Here is a 16,213-nt window from a genome sequence, read left to right on the forward strand (position 1 = left end):
AAGGCGCGCACCCTGCCCCCACTCAGCGCGAAGGGCAGGCAGCGCCGCACGCCGTCCACCTGCGGGCAGGGGTGGGGCAGCCTAGAGTCAGGGGGGAGGTCCGGGTCCGGAAGAACTGGGAGAAGACTAGTGGGGAGGAGTAGTGCGGACAGTGGGTGCGCCAGAACAGGGGAAGAGTGGGCAGGGACTGCTGGAGTGTGAAGAAGGACATGGGGTGAAGGAGAGGGGTCAAGGGGCAGGGCGTTCAAGGCAGTGCTTGGGTGTGGGTATAGTGGGAAGGTGTGGGGAAACCTGGAGAGGGGAAGGAGAGTGAGGGGAGGGAGAGTGGTGACGCGGGCCTGGAGTGCAGGGACAGAGGGGAAATTCCTTACTCAGGGACCGAAGAGAGATCTGAGGGCATCTGTGGACCTGGGGGTTGGGGCAGTAGAGCTGGGGAAGAAGAGGGAGGGGATGTGGGGACAGGAGGAGGAGGAGAGAGGAAGAGGGACCACTTTGGAGAGAAAAAGAGCGGGAAAGCTGGAGAGGAAGGGCAGTGGTGAGGTAGGGGCACCAGAGAGGGAGTTGGGGCAGCCTGGAGCAGGGATCAGGGAAGGCTAGGTGGGCGTTGGTAAGAGGTAATGGCAGACGTGGAGCCTGAGAGGGCGCATGGAGATCCAGGTGGAGAGGAGGAAAAAAGGCAGAGAGGAGAGATGAAGACTGTGGGGTGGGAGAGAGAGACAGGTGGGGTGTAGGTACGGGTGGTAGACAGAGAAAGAGGCGAGGGAAGATGGAGAGACAGCCTGAGCAGCATGGAACAGGGATGTGTAGACCCAGCTACTGAGAGAGGGATTGAAAGGGGAAGGGGCAGAGAGAGGGAGGAAGCAGAGAAGGGAGAAGGGGGAGGATAGCGGAAATGAGGTTGTTGGAGAGAGGAGAAAATCGGAAGGCGATACTCAGAGATCCCACCGGGCAGAACAGAGACTGCCAGGCAGCTGAAAGGAGGCGGGTGACAGGGCGGGGGCTCACCGTGATGTATCCCCAGTCCTCGCAGTCTAGGCCGAAGCGGTGGCCATGCGCGCGGAGCAGCACGCGGCGGAGTTTGGGCATCCGTGGACCTGTCTCCAGCACCACCTCGAGGGGCCTCCCACCCCGAAGTCGACCCGTGCCCGTGCCTACCAATGAATAGGTGCAGGCGCCCGGGAGGTGGAAGGTGGTGCCGTCGAAGGTGCGATAATAGAGTCCGTCTGTGGCAAGGCAGAGGCCTGGGCCGCCCCGGGCTGCGCGGCAGGGTTTGCAGGCCACCCGGCCGCCAGGGTGACAGCGGCAGCAGCGACCGGTCGCGGTGGGAGGGGGCGGCAGCGGGGCGCCGGGTTCCAAGTAGCGGCCGGCGCTCAGGCAGCCGCACTGAGCAGTGGGCACACAGATAGCGCCACTCAGCACAAAGCCCGCGTCGCATACGCAGCCCTCACGGCAGTGCCCAGCGCGATCGCAGCCGGGTGGTGGCTCCAGCCCCGCGCAAGTGACAGAACAAGCCGGAGCGCACAGCGTGTAGTGCGAGTGTGCGGGGCACAGCGGGCCTGCGGAACCAGTAGGAATGGAAGGTTACTTTGCGGTCTGTGGCTGTTGGGACTCTCACTCCCTAACTCTGGGGCTAGGATGGGGTATCTGGGGCCCTGCCGGGGCAAAGCTCTACCTGGGCAGAGCTGCAGGTACCTTCAGATAGCTAAGGATGCGGTGGTTAACCATGCCTCTGATGAGGCATAGCTAATCTCTAGGGTTTGGGACGGGTAAGAGCTTAGGGGCTGGACCATGAACAGGTCTGAGTCCCTGAGAGGTAAGAGCTGAAGGGTTGGGCCGTAATCAGGGCTGAGAAAAGGGAAGGATAAGAGCTGGGGGGCTGGACTTAAATCAGAATACACCTGCCACTTTAGCATGGGCAAAGGTTGAGGGTCTGGTGGGGAGTGGAGGGATGGCTGAAGGCTGGTGCAGTGGGAAGTACAGGGTCTCAGGGATACACTGTGCAGGGAGGAGCTGGCACTCTGGGATGAGCAACAGCCAAGGAGCCACATCTCAGTCAAGAGTGGGGCCAGGTTCCCCAGACGAGCAAAGATGGAGAGAGACGCTAGACTGAATCCCTAGGCACTCACTGCACAGGCTTGAATTCCGCCATTGGAAGACTTGGCCACCCAGCAGCTGGCAGGTTTCACAGTAGAGGCTGAGCATGGGGCAGGGTCCAGTGCCCAGGCATACATCCACCATGCAATCTTGGACATAGGGGCTTGGTGCCAGCATCTCATGGCACAGCTGGAAGGGCCCCAGAGGGTCCAAAAGGATGTCACAAGGGTGGGCAAAGTGGGTTGGGCTGCTGGTGGTTGGCAGAGTGACACAAGATGGTGGCAGTGGCGGCATGTTGTCAGCAGCATCCAGGCACCCAGTCGAGGAACCCACCAAATATCTATGGCCAAAGGCCCAGGCCATTGCATCCTCAGGCAGCTTGGTGCCCAGCACGACTCCAGGCACCTGGAGGTCATTCATGGGGTCCCCATTATAGTCAGCGCACAGCCCCACCACACGGCCCCGATATGCTGCTGGAAGATCCAGTACTACGCGGATCCCAGGGGCATAGGTCACACGCAGGCCAAAGGGGCAGCTGACCACAGTGTCCCAGCCATGGCGAAAGATGAGTGTATTGTTGCTCAGAGCCTGGAATGGTAGATTCTGCCAGTCACCATTCACCTGTGCAAAGAGGATATGTCAAGGTGGGGCTCTAGGGACCCCGTATCATTACCAAGGATGCCAGTGTCCCTAGGTAAGAGTAGAAGAGCAGGGCCCCCAGAAGGTCTTTTTGAAGGACTGTCTACAATGACCACCCCCACCCCAACAAATAAAAGCTTGGGGTGCTGTCCACAATACTGAGACTTTTTCCAACAAATACTTGGATGGTGAGAACTGTGGACTATAGTATTCCTGGATCAGATTTGGGGAGTTGAAAGCCACAGCTTCTGGAAGTGACACATGTGCAGTGTCTGGCACATGTCTGGTCAACAAATATTTGTTGAGCTAATGCAGGGATGAGTGAATGAGGCTCATAGGTCAAGTTAGGCTGTAGAGTCCTAGGGATGCTGGGATTTCTAGGTATGGCAGGGGCTCTAGGATACTATGCAAATGGTTCAGGGAAGGGAGGTCTGTCCATAGCATATATAAATGTTGAGGCTGCTGTCCATGGTCTAACCATATTTGCCCACAGCATCTGGGGCTGGGGGTATAAGAATTTGGGATGAGGGTTTGTAAGCTTTTGGAGTTGGGGATTTGGAATTCCTGGATTGGGTTTAGGGGGTGCCCGGGACTGGGGCTAGAGTTGGGTCTAAAGTTCAGTTAACACATGTAACTTAGAATAGTGCCTGGAACACAGTAGGTATTCAGTAAGTGATTGTTGAATGAATGAGTGAGTGAATGAATGAATGAATAAATGGGATTCTTGGGTCAGGACTGGAGTTTCAAGATCCCAGAATCAGGACTGAAAGCTCTGGAGTACTGGGGCTCACAATGAAGGTTCCAGAATTCTTGAGTCAAGGCTAGGAGTTTTTGTCCCAAGACAATCCAGGCCAGGAGTATTTGTCTTAAACACTTAGGTTGAACTATATGAAATTGCCACATTTGTAGGAAAAAACACCAAATATTGGCAGCTTCATGTCCAATTTTAATAACTACATGTGCAGGACAGTGACATGTGGTAGTTAAGTGTCCTTTGACTTCGGAGCCATGTCGTCTGGGCTCAAATCTTGGCGCCTGGTTTGTTTAACTGTCTCACTTTGGCAATTTGTTTAACTTCTCTGTAAAATGAGAGAAATAATATGCATTGGAAAGAATTGTTGTAAGGATCAAGTAAGGATTTGTAATTGTGCCTGGCACGTGTTGGGGTAGGCCGTGTTCCTTGGGGCAGTAGAGAGGTCTTAGGTTCTGGGATTAAGGTCCCTTGGGGCCACCCATAAAGCCGTAACCAGGGCTAGGCCCCTGGTCCCAAGAAAAGCGTAAAACCTGGTCCTCACTCACTCAGGGGCCAGGCAAATAACTAAATGAGTAAAGTGGAGAGGGTGGGATGTGCTGGGGACTGTGACAAACTAGAGAGAAAGTATGTGCCCCTCGCTAGAGAGGGAAGTCCCAAACATACGTGGCCATGAGAATAGGTGACTAGTTGCCAGGGCTTCTAGTTTCTCAAGAGATACCATAAGTCCAGCCTTCTCTATTTAAAAATGGTAATTCAGTAAGAAATTTAAAATATGGCCAAGGCAAACTGCAGAGAGAAGGTTACTGACAGCCCCTGGGTTCTGTCCTCTGTGGCCGGTGCTCACCCCCACAGCCCCACAGCTCCTCTCCCAGTGCCCCTATCTTTATTTGTCTTTCCTACCTTGATGAGAAAATTTGTCATGTTGAAGTGGTGTCAGAGTCATTGGGAACTTGGAATTACATTTCACAAATGAGTAGTTGAGGTCATGTATTTTTTTGATGATTTACAGAGACAGCATAAGAGACCCTGGAGCCCAAAATGCCAAGGTTTAAATACTAACTCTCGTATTTATAAGCTGTGTGACCTTGGGCCAATGGCCTCACTTCTCTGGGGCGGTTTCTCCATCTGGAAAATGGTAATGCCTATTGTATCTACCTTAAAAGGACTCTTGTGCATTATGTGTTATTTCATTGGCACCTAGCGCGCGTGCCTCCCGAGTGGCCTTTCCAACAGCACCAAAACTTCTTTTCCTGGGGAAATTATGGAGGCCTGGGAAAGGGGTTTCTGGACTGATGGTTTGCTCCTAAAGTGTGAAGGCTTGAGTTCTAATTTGGGGGTTAGTTTTGGGGGGGTTGAAGTTAGGTGGCTGGGTCAGAGATCATGGGGCAAGAGGGAGGAGGTGCAAGATACTGTATTTAAGGTCCAATGTCACAGGACAAAAACTCAAGGTATGACCCTAGGGTGAGGTTAGGGGGATCTTGGGATCAGGTTTGGGAGTCTTGAGATGGGGACTCTGGGTCAGAGGACATAAGGTGAATGTGTGGGTAGGGCTGGGATTTTCTCACCAGGACACGACCGGGTTCCTTGGGGTCCAGCCTCAGATGGAATCCAGACACGTGTACTTCGAGGCTATTTGGGACACCATCAGGACTGGTGCCCAGGAGCACACGGAAGTCAGCGAGCTCCTGTGGCGCTGAAGAACTGAGGCCGCTCAGCAGGTACACGCAAGAGCCAGGGAAGCGAAAATGGCGCCCATCAAAGGTGATGTAGTGGCCTCTGCCAGCCACCACGCATGTGGCCATGCTCGAGGGCACACACGTGCGCAGGTTGTGTGACAGAACGCAGCGCTCATGTGGCCTGCACCCCGTCTCAGTGCAGATCACGCTCCCTCCTAAGGCTGGGCAGAGGCAGTGGCGGCGAGTGCAGCCCACACCCTCCCATAAAGCCTCGCCTGGTGCCAGCAGACGTCCCTGGTGCACGCAGCCACAGCCACCAGGCCCTGGGCGCTGGAGGACACAGGCTGGGCCGCTGCGAACATAGCCAGCATTGCAGGTGCACGTCTCCCCGCAGGGCAGTGGGCAGGACGCTCCCAAGGGCCCCAAGCATGTCTCTGGGCAGGAGGAGCCACATAACTCATAATGGCTGTTTTGGGGGCACTTGATAGCTGGGGGGAGAAGGGGAGAAAGATGGAGGGGGAAGGAGTGTTTACATCAGGACCTCCCAGTCTGGTTCCAGAGAGCTAAGTATTTAGCCATCCCTAGAATGGAGATGTTCCTGCCTTCATTTTCCAAGAGTCGTGCCCAGGATCCTGGGGGTCCTCATCCCCTAGAATGGAGGCTTTCCAGCAATCTCCATCTCACAGAGTAAAGAAGTTTCTATCATCAGAAACCAGAAGTCCTCTTTCAGAACCTTAAAAGTCTGGCCCTGGGACACAGAGCTATCACCCCAGACCCTGGAGTCCTCCTTACCTAGAGGACCTTTCCATACACCAAATCCAGGAATCTTGCCTTTTAGAATTAACTAATTCTGGATCCCAGGGCCTGGAAGCCTTCACCCTCAGGACCCAAAGAATCCTGACCCCAAGACCTAGGGGTTCCAGCTCCCAGAAACAAGAAATCCCACCACTGGGTGGAGGAGTCTCCATCCCCAGACCCAAGGAACCCTGCCTCCTGAGCCCCTGCAGTCCCATCCCAGGGACCCTGCAGCCTTGTCCTAGGAATCAACTCCAGCCAGCAGCAGGGAGTGCCACCCCTAAGTCCCAGAATCCCCTTCCCTAGTAGCCCATAGCCTTTTGCATCTAAGGGTCACTCACGGCAGCCAGTCTGGGATCTCCAGGAGTTGATGCTGACACCTAGGCGCTGACACGCATGTGCGTAGACCTGGAGCATCAAGCAAAGAGGAGGTCGGTTGTTGGAGAAGGGGCAGATCCAAGCACTGCAGCTGATCTCGAAGGGTGCAGGCCTCAGCACATGGTGGCAATGGCTAAAGGGCCCGTTCAGAGCTGTCAGGATGGCACAGGGCCCCGGGGTCTTCGGTGGGGACGACGGCTTGGTGCAGGGAGCAGCCCAGAGGGAGTGGCACGGGTCATCAGGCGGCTGCAGGGTCCAAGTGCGCAAGAAGGCGCGCAGGTCTGGACCGCCCACATCATCGATTGGGTCACTGTTGAAGTTGCCGCACAAGCCCACCACGTGTGCACGGTAGCCGTCGGTTACTTGCAGAGACAGGGCGTGCTGCCAGTCGTACACTAGGCGCAGTGCGGGTGGCTCTTGCTCCAGACCTGCCTCTGCCCATAGTTCTGAGCTACGGAAATACAACCGCAGCCTCCCGTGGAGCAGCGTCACTGGCAGCCTAAGCCGCTGCTGGTTCACCTGCAGGGGTGATCCAAGAGCAGGAATCACCAGAGAAAGGGTACATTCCTAAGCATTTAAGGTGGGGTGAGGGATGAAAGCTGAGGGGGTTGGATGTTGGGATACCGAGGGAGTGGGGGTCTGGGAGATGTAAGGAGGAAATGAGTTAACGTATGAAAAGAACTTGGAACAGAGTCCACCTCATGGTTAAGTGTCATAGAGGAGGATTTGCTATGTTTGATGTCCCCTAACCCTGGCATCTGGAACCTCCAAATTCTGTGAGCTTTGGACATATCCTGGGACCACATGCAGCCACTGGCATGTCTGCAATTTCTCCTCAGGGAACGTTTGGAGGCATTGTTCTTAGGCTTTGTTCTGGCTGGAATGTCACTCGATGCACTAACCAGGAGCCTTGTTTCCAATACCCAGATAAGTAATTCCACTTCAGTTAATAGGAGAGCCTTCATCCAGGACCCCAGTGTCTTTCCCCCAATTACCAAGAGCCTTCACCGAGAGCTTCCAGGTCATGTGGATTGGACTTCCATTTTTTGTGTCAGTTCACCAAGAAGGTTACCAACTCACCTTTTACTCTCATTCACTGCCTCCACCCTGGTCCAATCATCATCTCCTACCTGGACAATTTCAGCAACCTCCTCACTGGTCTCTCAGTGCATCCTGAACAAGCCCCATAGTCTGGTCTCCACAGGGAAGCCACAGGGATCCTGTTAACACCCAAGTGGTGTTTCATCCCTCCTCTGCACACAACCTTCCCTTGGCTTCCACCTTACACAGAATAAAAGACAAAGTTGTTGCAATCTGCCCCCCATGGTCTCTCGCTCTCCTCTGTACCACAATCCCTCCCTCTGCTTCAGCCTGGACTTCTTGCTGTTCCTCTAACGTGCCTGTCAGATTCTCACCTTAGGCATTTGCTGTTCCCTCTGCCTAGAATTCTCTCAGATACACACATGGCTCTCTCCCTCACCTCTTTTAAGACTTGGCTCAAGTTTCATCTTCTCAGGGAGGCCCTCCTACTTAAGACTATACTCTCAGACATCCTGATGCCACTTTTCTGCTCCATGTTTTCCTCCTTAGCATGTACCACCTGCTAAAATACTACATAATTAACTTATATTTATTGCTAATATCTCTCTGCTAGAATATAAGTACCATGAGAACAAGGATTTTTGTCTGTCTTGGTCACTGATATGTCCTCAGTGCCTTAAACAAGGTCTGGTACATAATAATAAAACATGCCAGGGTGCCAGGGTGACTCAGTCCATTAAGTGTCTAATTCTTGATTTTGGCTCAGGTTGTGATCTCATGTTTCATGATGAGCCCTGTGTTGGGCTCTGCACTGACAACACAGAGACTGCTTAGGATTCTCTCTCTCTGCCCCTCCCCTGCATGTGATCTCTCTCTCTCTCTCTCTCTCTCTCTCTGTCCCTCTCAAAATAAATAAATAAACATTAAAAAAATTCCTTAGTTGATGAAGAAACTCAGGAGTGTCAGGTACTTGGGAGATGGGGGCTTATTTGATGACAGTGTAAATCTGAGGTCCTGAGAATTTGAAGGTACTGGATACCTGGGTTGGGGTGCTGGATTCTGGAGAGCCATAAGAGCACTTGGGGAACTCCTGACTCCTGAGTGACAGGGTGGGCTCCCAAGTGGCATGTGGAGGGGAGTATGGAGCATCATGGCTCATGCATCAGGTCCTAGCATCATATACTTCTGAGCTTTCCATACCTATTTTTTTTAACGTTTTTAAAAAAGATTTATTTATTTATTTATTTATTTATTTATTTATTTATTTTTGAAAGAGAGAGAAAGCATGAGTGGAGGAGGGACAGAGAGAGAGAGGGAGAGAGCCTCCCAAACAGGCTCCACACTATCAGTACAGAGCCTGATGTGGGGCTCGAACCCACAAACTGTGAGATCATGACCTGAGCCAAAGTCAGACACTCGACAAACCAACCGACTGAGCCACCCAGGCGCCCCACATTAGCCTATTTGATCCATACCACAGTCTGATGACTTAGGTCTTTGTATCATCCCGATTTCACAGATGAAGAAACTAAGGCTCAGAGAGGTTAAATGACTTGCCCAAGGTCATACAGATAACAGGTGGTCAACCTGGGATTTGAACTCAGGCCATTAGGTTTCTAGATCACATTCTTTCTAACATGGTACTGAGGAGTGACTCAGTATGTCCATAACCTCATAGGTTTGCTCTCTCTGGCAATCCTGATTAAATGCAGTCTAGTCTCCACAACCTTCCAATCAGAGCAATGCCTTCAAACCTTTCCCGAGGAGAAACTGTGGACATGCCAGTGTCCATACCTGCATGTGGTCCTAGGATATGTCCAAAGCCCAGGGGATTTAGAGGTTCCAGTTGTCAGTGTCAGGAGACAAGAAACACAGCAAACCCACCTCACATGACACTTACCATGAGGTAGACTCTGTTCCAAGTGCCTTTCATATGTTAACTTGTTCCTGCTTCATAGGAACCTGGTAAGGTAGGGCTAGAGATCCATTAGCCCTTATCCACAATCCCCAAATGCAAAAGCGGCCTGAAGACTGAAAGATGTTTCGTGCGTTTGATGTGAAAATGTAATTGGCACCAAAAGTTCACCTGAACTCATGACGTGGCCGCTTATGGTCTTAATTTATCCCAGTTAGTGTGAATATTCGGCTATTTCACTGCAGAGATATTAATGTTTGTAATTATGTGACATCCATTGGGATTATCATGTAACATATGGCATTTGCACGGTATGACCATTTGAAATTTCAAAATCTGAAATGCACCTGGCCCCAAGCCTTTTGGATAAGGGACTGTGGACCTATATAATTGCCTCCATCGTAGAGTTGACAAAAATGAGGGACAGAGAAGGATACAGTTTCCCAGGATCCCACACATAATTATTCTTACCCGGACAAAGCCGAACTCATGTTTGACAGCAGTGATGGTGATTCCAAAAGCGCGCATTGTGACAAAGCGCACGGGCTGCCTCCCTCCAGAGCAGGCGATCCACAGCTGGAAGGCAGGGAGGCCACTGGGTAGGGCCTGAGGGCAATGGCTCAGGATGTAGGTACATCCCCCAGGCACAGGAAAAGAGTAGCCATCAAAAGTGTAGATGTATGGTAGCCCGGAAGCCCAGCAGGTACCCCCTGGGATGCCCCCCTGCCTCTTACTAGAGACACCCACTGTCTCTGATTTGGCCTGAGACGCCATTTTGGACCCAGACACAGTTTCAAGTTCTTGTTTTGCCATAGTCACAGCCTCTAAGCCTGGTTCAGTCCCTGCCACCACCTTGAGCCCCAACTTGGCCACTGAGACCGTTTCTGACCTAGACCCAGACACTGTCTTGGGTTTGGACTCTGGTTCAGCTATGGGCATTGGCAGGGGGAAAGGTACAGGTGCCGATAAAGCCACAGTCAGGGTTTCGGGAATTGGTTCTTTTACAGACAGAAGTCCAGGTTCTGGTTCAACCAAAGCTATAGATTCAGGCTGAGGTTCATTCAAAGCCCCTTGTGCAAACCCTGGATAAGCCATGGTCACTGCTACAAGTCCTGGTTCTGGTTCAGGTGTGCTTTCTGATCCTGGTTTGGCCACTGCCATGGTTTTAGAGCTGGAGATGGACGCTGTTTCGAGGTCCTTCAGAGATATTGTCTTGGAACTGAACACGATGTCAGACTCAAATGTGGTCTTCGTGCTGGCCACACACTCAGGTTTGTGCTTTACAAGATGACATGTGGTCCCATCGGAGCATGCGTGGTCCTTACAGGATCCTGGGAACTGGAGTGGCATCATCAGGGAAGACTCTATGAGGGGATAGGATTCTGTGGGAGGGTTCAGATCTTCTTCACTCAGAATATCTGGGGATGAGATGATATGAAATGATGCAACAGAACTGGATCCTGGCATTTAGCCTCATCCCTTTCCTGCCTCTATGCTCTAGGCCTCCAGGGTTCCTGGAATTGGAGACTCAACATTCATAAGCTATCAGGGTTCCAAATCTAAAATGAAGTGGACCTATATCGGCAGAAAGAGAAGGGTCGGGCGGAAGGACAATACAGAAATGGCCAACACAACGTGGGTACAGAACAGAGCTGTGATGAGCTGGAGAGCACGCACTCCCTCTAAAGACACCACATTAATTATTTAAAAGTCTATGTGCCAGTAAATCTAAACATATCTGTGGGTCGATTTTGGCCAGTGAGGGCTTCCAGCCTGCCACGTCTAGCAGCCTTAAGAATTGTGTGTGTGTACAGCGAAGGAAACAATCAGCAAAACTAAAAGGCAACCGACAGAATGGGAGAAGATATTTGCAAATGACACATCAGATAAAGGGTTAGCATCCAGAATCTATAAAGAACTTATCAAACTGAACACCCAAAACACAAATAACCCAGTGAAGAAATGGGCAAAAGACATGAATAGACACTTCTCCAAGGAAGACATCCAGATGGCCAACCGACACATGAAAAAATGCTCAACATCACTCGTTATCAGGAAAATACAAATCAAAATCACAATGAGATATCACCTCACACCTGTCAGAATGGCTCACATTAACAACTCAGGCAACAACAGATGTTGGGGAGGATGCGGAGAAAAGAGGATCTCTTTTGCACTGCCGGTGGGAATACAAACTGGTGGAGCCACTCTGGAAAACAGTATGGAAGTTTCTCAAAAAATTAAAAATAGAGGGGTGCCTGGGTGTCTCAGTTGGTTAAGCATCTGACTTCAGCTCAGGTCATGATCTCACGGTTCATGGGTTCGAGCCCCACATCAGGCTCTGTGCTGACAGCTCAGAGCCTGGAGCCTGCTTTGGTTTCTGTGTCCCCCTCTCTCTCTACCCCTCCCTTGCTTATGCTCTGTCTCTCTCTCAAATATAAACATTAAAACATTAAAAAAAATAAGTCATTAAAAAATTAAAAATAGAACTAACCCTACAACCCAGCAATTGTACTACTAGGTATTTATCCAAGGGATACAGGTATGCTGTTTCAAAGTATGGAAAGAGCCCAAATGTCCATTGATGGATGAATGGATAAAGAAGATGTGGTGTATATATACACAATGGAGTATTGCTCGGCAATCAAAAAGAATGAAATCTTGCCATTTGCAACCATGTGGATGGAACTAGAGAGTATTATGCTAAGCGAAGTTAGTCAGTCAGAGAAAGACAAATATCATATGACTTCACTCATATGAAGACTTCAAGATACAAAACAGATGAACGTAAGGGAAGGGAAGCAAAAATAATACAAAAACAGGGAGGGGAACAAAACATAAGAAACTCTTAAATACAGAGAACAAACAGGGTTACTGGAGGGGTTGTGGGAGGGGGGAATAGGCTAAATGGGTAAGGGGCATTAAGGAATTTACTCCTGAAATCATTGTTGCAGTATATGCTAACTAACTTGGATGTAAATTAAAAAAAATAAATTAAATAAAAAATAAAAAAACCTATTCATTTCAACAACAACAACAACAACAACAACAACAACAACAAAAGAATTGTGTGTGTGTGCATGTGTGTGTGTGTGTGCGCGCATGTGTGCTCTGTGAGGATAGTCACTCCATCACCCTATTTCCCAGGAAGAGGAGTTATTTTTTCATAGCTATTGATGCATGAAGCTAGATATATACAAAGTGAACTTTTTTTTTTTTTTTCAACGTTTATTTTATTTTTTGGGACAGAGAGAGACAGAGCATGAATGGGGGAGGGACAGAGAGCGAGGGAGACACAGAATCGGAAACAGGCTCCAGGCTCTGAGCCATCAGCCCAGAGCCTGACGCGGGGCTCGAACTCACGGACCGTGAGATCGTGACCTGGCCGAAGTCGGACGCTCAACCGACTGCGCCACCCAGGCGCCCCTACAAAGTGAACTTTTAAGAAATAACTTTGTTCTGAGGGGTTTGCATATTTCCCATTCAAATGGAATACAGAGTTTTGGAATGGATTAGAATATGAACTAAAGTAACAGCTCCCTAGGGTAGGAATATTTCTACGTTGTACATTGTTGCATCTCCAGCGCCTAGAACAGGTCTAGCCTAAAGTAAATCTAAAAAAAAAATGTGGAAAATTAATAATAGCAAACATTTATGCACGCCAGGCACTCTTCTATTGACTCATTAAAAAATATTTTTTTTTAACACTTACTCATTTTTGACAGGGACAGAGCATGAGCAGAGAGAGAGAGAGGGAGACACAGAATCCGAAACAGGCCCCAGGCTCTGAGCTGTCAGCACAGAGCCCATTGTGGGGCTGGAACTGCGAGATCATGACCCGAGCCGTGAGATCATGACCTGAGCCAAAGTAGATCGCTCAACTGACTGAGCCACCCAGGCGCCCCAATTAACTCATTTTTTTAATGCCACAACAACCTTATGAAGGTGTTGGTATTATTATCCACAGTTAATAGAGGAGAAAGTTGAGGTTCAGACAGGTGACCTGACTTGGCCAAGATCACACAGCTTGTAGTAGGATTTGAATCCAGACCTTTTGGCTCCAAAATCCAACTCTGAGCCAATTTTAATAAGTGATTTGAAGTCCACATTTTCATTTCTAAGAAACTCCAGTCTCTCTCTGACTGTCCTCTCTCTTTTCTCTCACCTCCCTGGTCCCCCACTGTTTTTCCAGACTGGGAGAGATTGAGGGGGGGAGCTCCCTAATTCCAGGGAGCAAAAATTCATCAGACTGCATACTTAAAATTGTACAATTAATTGTGTATCTTAGAACCTACTTAAAATAAAAAAGCATTGAACTCAAGGAACTAATGGGTGGCAGAGGAAAAGAATAAGTAAGTATATGAAAAGTGATATGACTTGTGAAAGAAATCAGGGAAGGGCCAGAATTTGTAAGGGATGAGAAATTACGATTTTAAATTGAGCAATCTGAGCTCAATAAGAAGGTGGCATTTGAGCAAAGACCTGAAGGAGGTGAGGGAGCTAACATAAAGACATCATGGGGACAGTCATTGTAGAGGCCCTGGAGGAGGGAGAAGAAAGTAAGGTGGCTAGTATGGCTGGAATGGAATGAGGGAAGGGCAAGAGTGAGAAGAGATAAGATCAGAAAGGTAACGAAAGCAGATTGTATGGGACCACATAAAACACCGTAAGGACTTTGCTTTTGCTGGGTATAATAATAATTGCGTGGAAAGATTCTGAGTAGAGGAGGGAGTGATTTGCATTTAAAACTTGCCTCTCTGGCTGCTATGTCAGCAATTGAAGGTAGTGTTATGATTTTCTCCGCCCCTGATATCCTGGAATCCCATCGCCTGCTCACCTTCCGATTGTCTTGGGCGCGAGCGCTGCTCACTCACGCTTGGCTGCCGCGCAGCTTGGGTCCCGAAGCCAGCGCCCGGGGCGGTGCCGAAGCTAAGCACGCCCACGGGCGTCCCGCGAGTCTCCAGGAAGTGCACTACTCCTTGCCCAGGCCCATATGCCACCTCAGTCCAGGCGAAACCCTGAGTGGGGGCCTGGCTTTGACCAGAATGCTGCCCGTGATGCGGCTCGGGGCCGCCGGGGATGAGGCGCCAGTGCAGGTTGGGCAGCGGCTGCCGATCTAGGAGCACCAGGGTGGGCTCACGCGCCACGAGCACCGCCACGTTGGAAAAGCCCGGCTGCGCGGTGAGCGCGAAGCTGCGGCTGAACGCGTCCACCGGGGGCAAGAGAGCGAAAAAGGGATTGTATGCGACGCTCCCGCGGGCCGCAGCCGCAGCCAGGAAAAGCACCTGCAGGCGGGCGGAGGAGCGCAGCACCAGGGGGCGCACTGGGTCCACCGCGAAGTGCAGCACGGCTCCAAGGCCCAGAGCCCGCGCCCCTTTGGCACCGCCCCCCCAGAAGTTCAGGCTGCCCAAACTGTCAGCAGCCACGTACACGTGATCTCTGGGTCCCGGAGCCGCGGGCGCGAACGGGGGCACGGCGTAGACGCGGCCCCAGTAATCCTGGGGCAGCAGTTGTTCGGACACGTGGCCACAGGCCTTATCTCTCGCTTGCAGGCAACTGTGGCCAGCCAGCAGCGCGACGGGATGAGTGGCCACGACGCGGGTGCCTGACAGGTCACCTGCGCTCTGCACCTGCAGCGCCTGGAAGGGCTCAAGATGTACGAGGAGGGGCCGGCTGGCAGCATGCTCGACGCCATCCAGCAGGATGGGCACGGGAGCCGTGAGGCGCAGGCGCGTGGGCCTAGCGCCGGCTACCACCGCAAACTCCTTGTGCCGGTCGTGGGGCTGCAGCGACGGCGTCACCACCACGTAGCGAGTACCCAGCAGGCGGCGCGGAAGCGCTAGTGCCGTGTCTAGGGAGGCGCGTCCACGTGCGTTCACCACTGTCACTCCCACTGGCCGCGAAGCTGCTAAGCGCACCGCTCCGCCCGCTTCCCGCCGCGAGCCCTGCAGTTCCACGGCGCCGGGCAGCCGCACCAATGCAGTGATGCCTGGCAGCAGGCTCAGCGCGCGCCGAAAGGGCGGTCCCCCCACCGGGTACGCCCTCACTTGCACAGCCGTCGGGGGCCCCTTCGGGGGTGGCGACACGTACAGCCGGAAGTTGGGCTTGTCGGCGCCCCCATTCTCCAAGAAAGCCGTGATGAAGTAACGGCCCTGGAAATCCACAACTGCAGCCGTTGGGCCTGAGAGTAAAGGAGGGAGTCAGCACAATCTGTTGGATTTGGCCGCCAAATACATCAGGTTCTAATCCTGACTGCCACTCACTAGCCATGTCAACTTGGGCAAAGTACCTAACCTCTTTGGGCTTTAGTTTCTTCATTTGTAAAAGGAGGTCTTGGCAGAGCTATGAAAATATTAGATGAGATAATATATGTAAAGGCCATGGAACAATATCCGGTAAATATTAACTTAAAGTAATGTTGCTTCCTTTGAACCATCTGTCGCAGAAAGGCCTGCTCAGCCCCCTTCCCACAACTGGTTCGGCCAATTCCCTGCCACAGAGTCTATGGAAATAGTCCCTGGTTTCAGCTGGCCAGGGCCGACGAAGCTCCACCGTGGTCAATTTTCTGTTAACAGAACCATGTCAGGCAGCCCCAAACCCCAGCCAGCACAGCCAGTCCCCTGCTGCAGATCCAGACCAGCTCACCAGTTTTCTGCATCCCTCATGAATCACTTACCCCACAGGAAACCCAGGGCACCAAGGCACAGAAGGGCAGGTGTGAGGGCATCCATGGCCGGGGGGAGGGGGAGATGGACAGATATGGGTCAGTCGGTTCAGTCTCTCCTGCCAGTCTGCCTCCAAACCCTTGCACTGCAGCAGCAGAAGAGGGTTCAAGGAGAATCCCAGAGAAGGGCTCAGGCTTCAGAGCCCAGGAAAAAAAGGCAAGGCTGGAGGTCTCACCTGCAGGAGCTGGACTGAGGC

The 16,213-nt window shown here is 51.6% G+C and overlaps 2 protein-coding genes across 2 annotated transcripts; both read right to left on the reverse strand.

The window, feature by feature from the left end:
* Positions 1–1,548: 1,548 nt before the first annotated feature.
* On the reverse strand, positions 1,549–9,177 carry LOC131500201 (IgGFc-binding protein-like). The gene is made up of 4 exons (XM_058709019.1): positions 9,172–9,177; positions 6,300–6,855; positions 5,053–5,651; positions 1,549–2,715 (listed from the first exon to the last, which is right to left on the reverse strand). Exons 1-4 carry the CDS (start codon positions 9,175–9,177, stop codon positions 2,050–2,052), a joined length of 1,827 nt encoding a protein of 608 aa, XP_058565002.1. The 3' UTR covers positions 1,549–2,049.
* A 227-nt stretch (positions 9,178–9,404) lies between these two features.
* LOC131500202 (IgGFc-binding protein-like) lies at positions 9,405–16,023 on the reverse strand. Its single transcript, XM_058709021.1, has 3 exons — positions 15,969–16,023; positions 14,130–15,473; positions 9,405–10,710 (listed from the first exon to the last, which is right to left on the reverse strand). Exons 1-3 carry the CDS (start codon positions 16,021–16,023, stop codon positions 9,524–9,526), a joined length of 2,586 nt encoding a protein of 861 aa, XP_058565004.1. The 3' UTR covers positions 9,405–9,523.
* Between the last annotated feature and the right edge of the window lie 190 nt (positions 16,024–16,213).

The sequence above is a fragment of the Neofelis nebulosa genome, chromosome 17, assembly GCF_028018385.1.
Source record: "Neofelis nebulosa isolate mNeoNeb1 chromosome 17, mNeoNeb1.pri, whole genome shotgun sequence".
Lineage (NCBI taxonomy): Eukaryota > Metazoa > Chordata > Mammalia > Carnivora > Felidae > Neofelis > Neofelis nebulosa.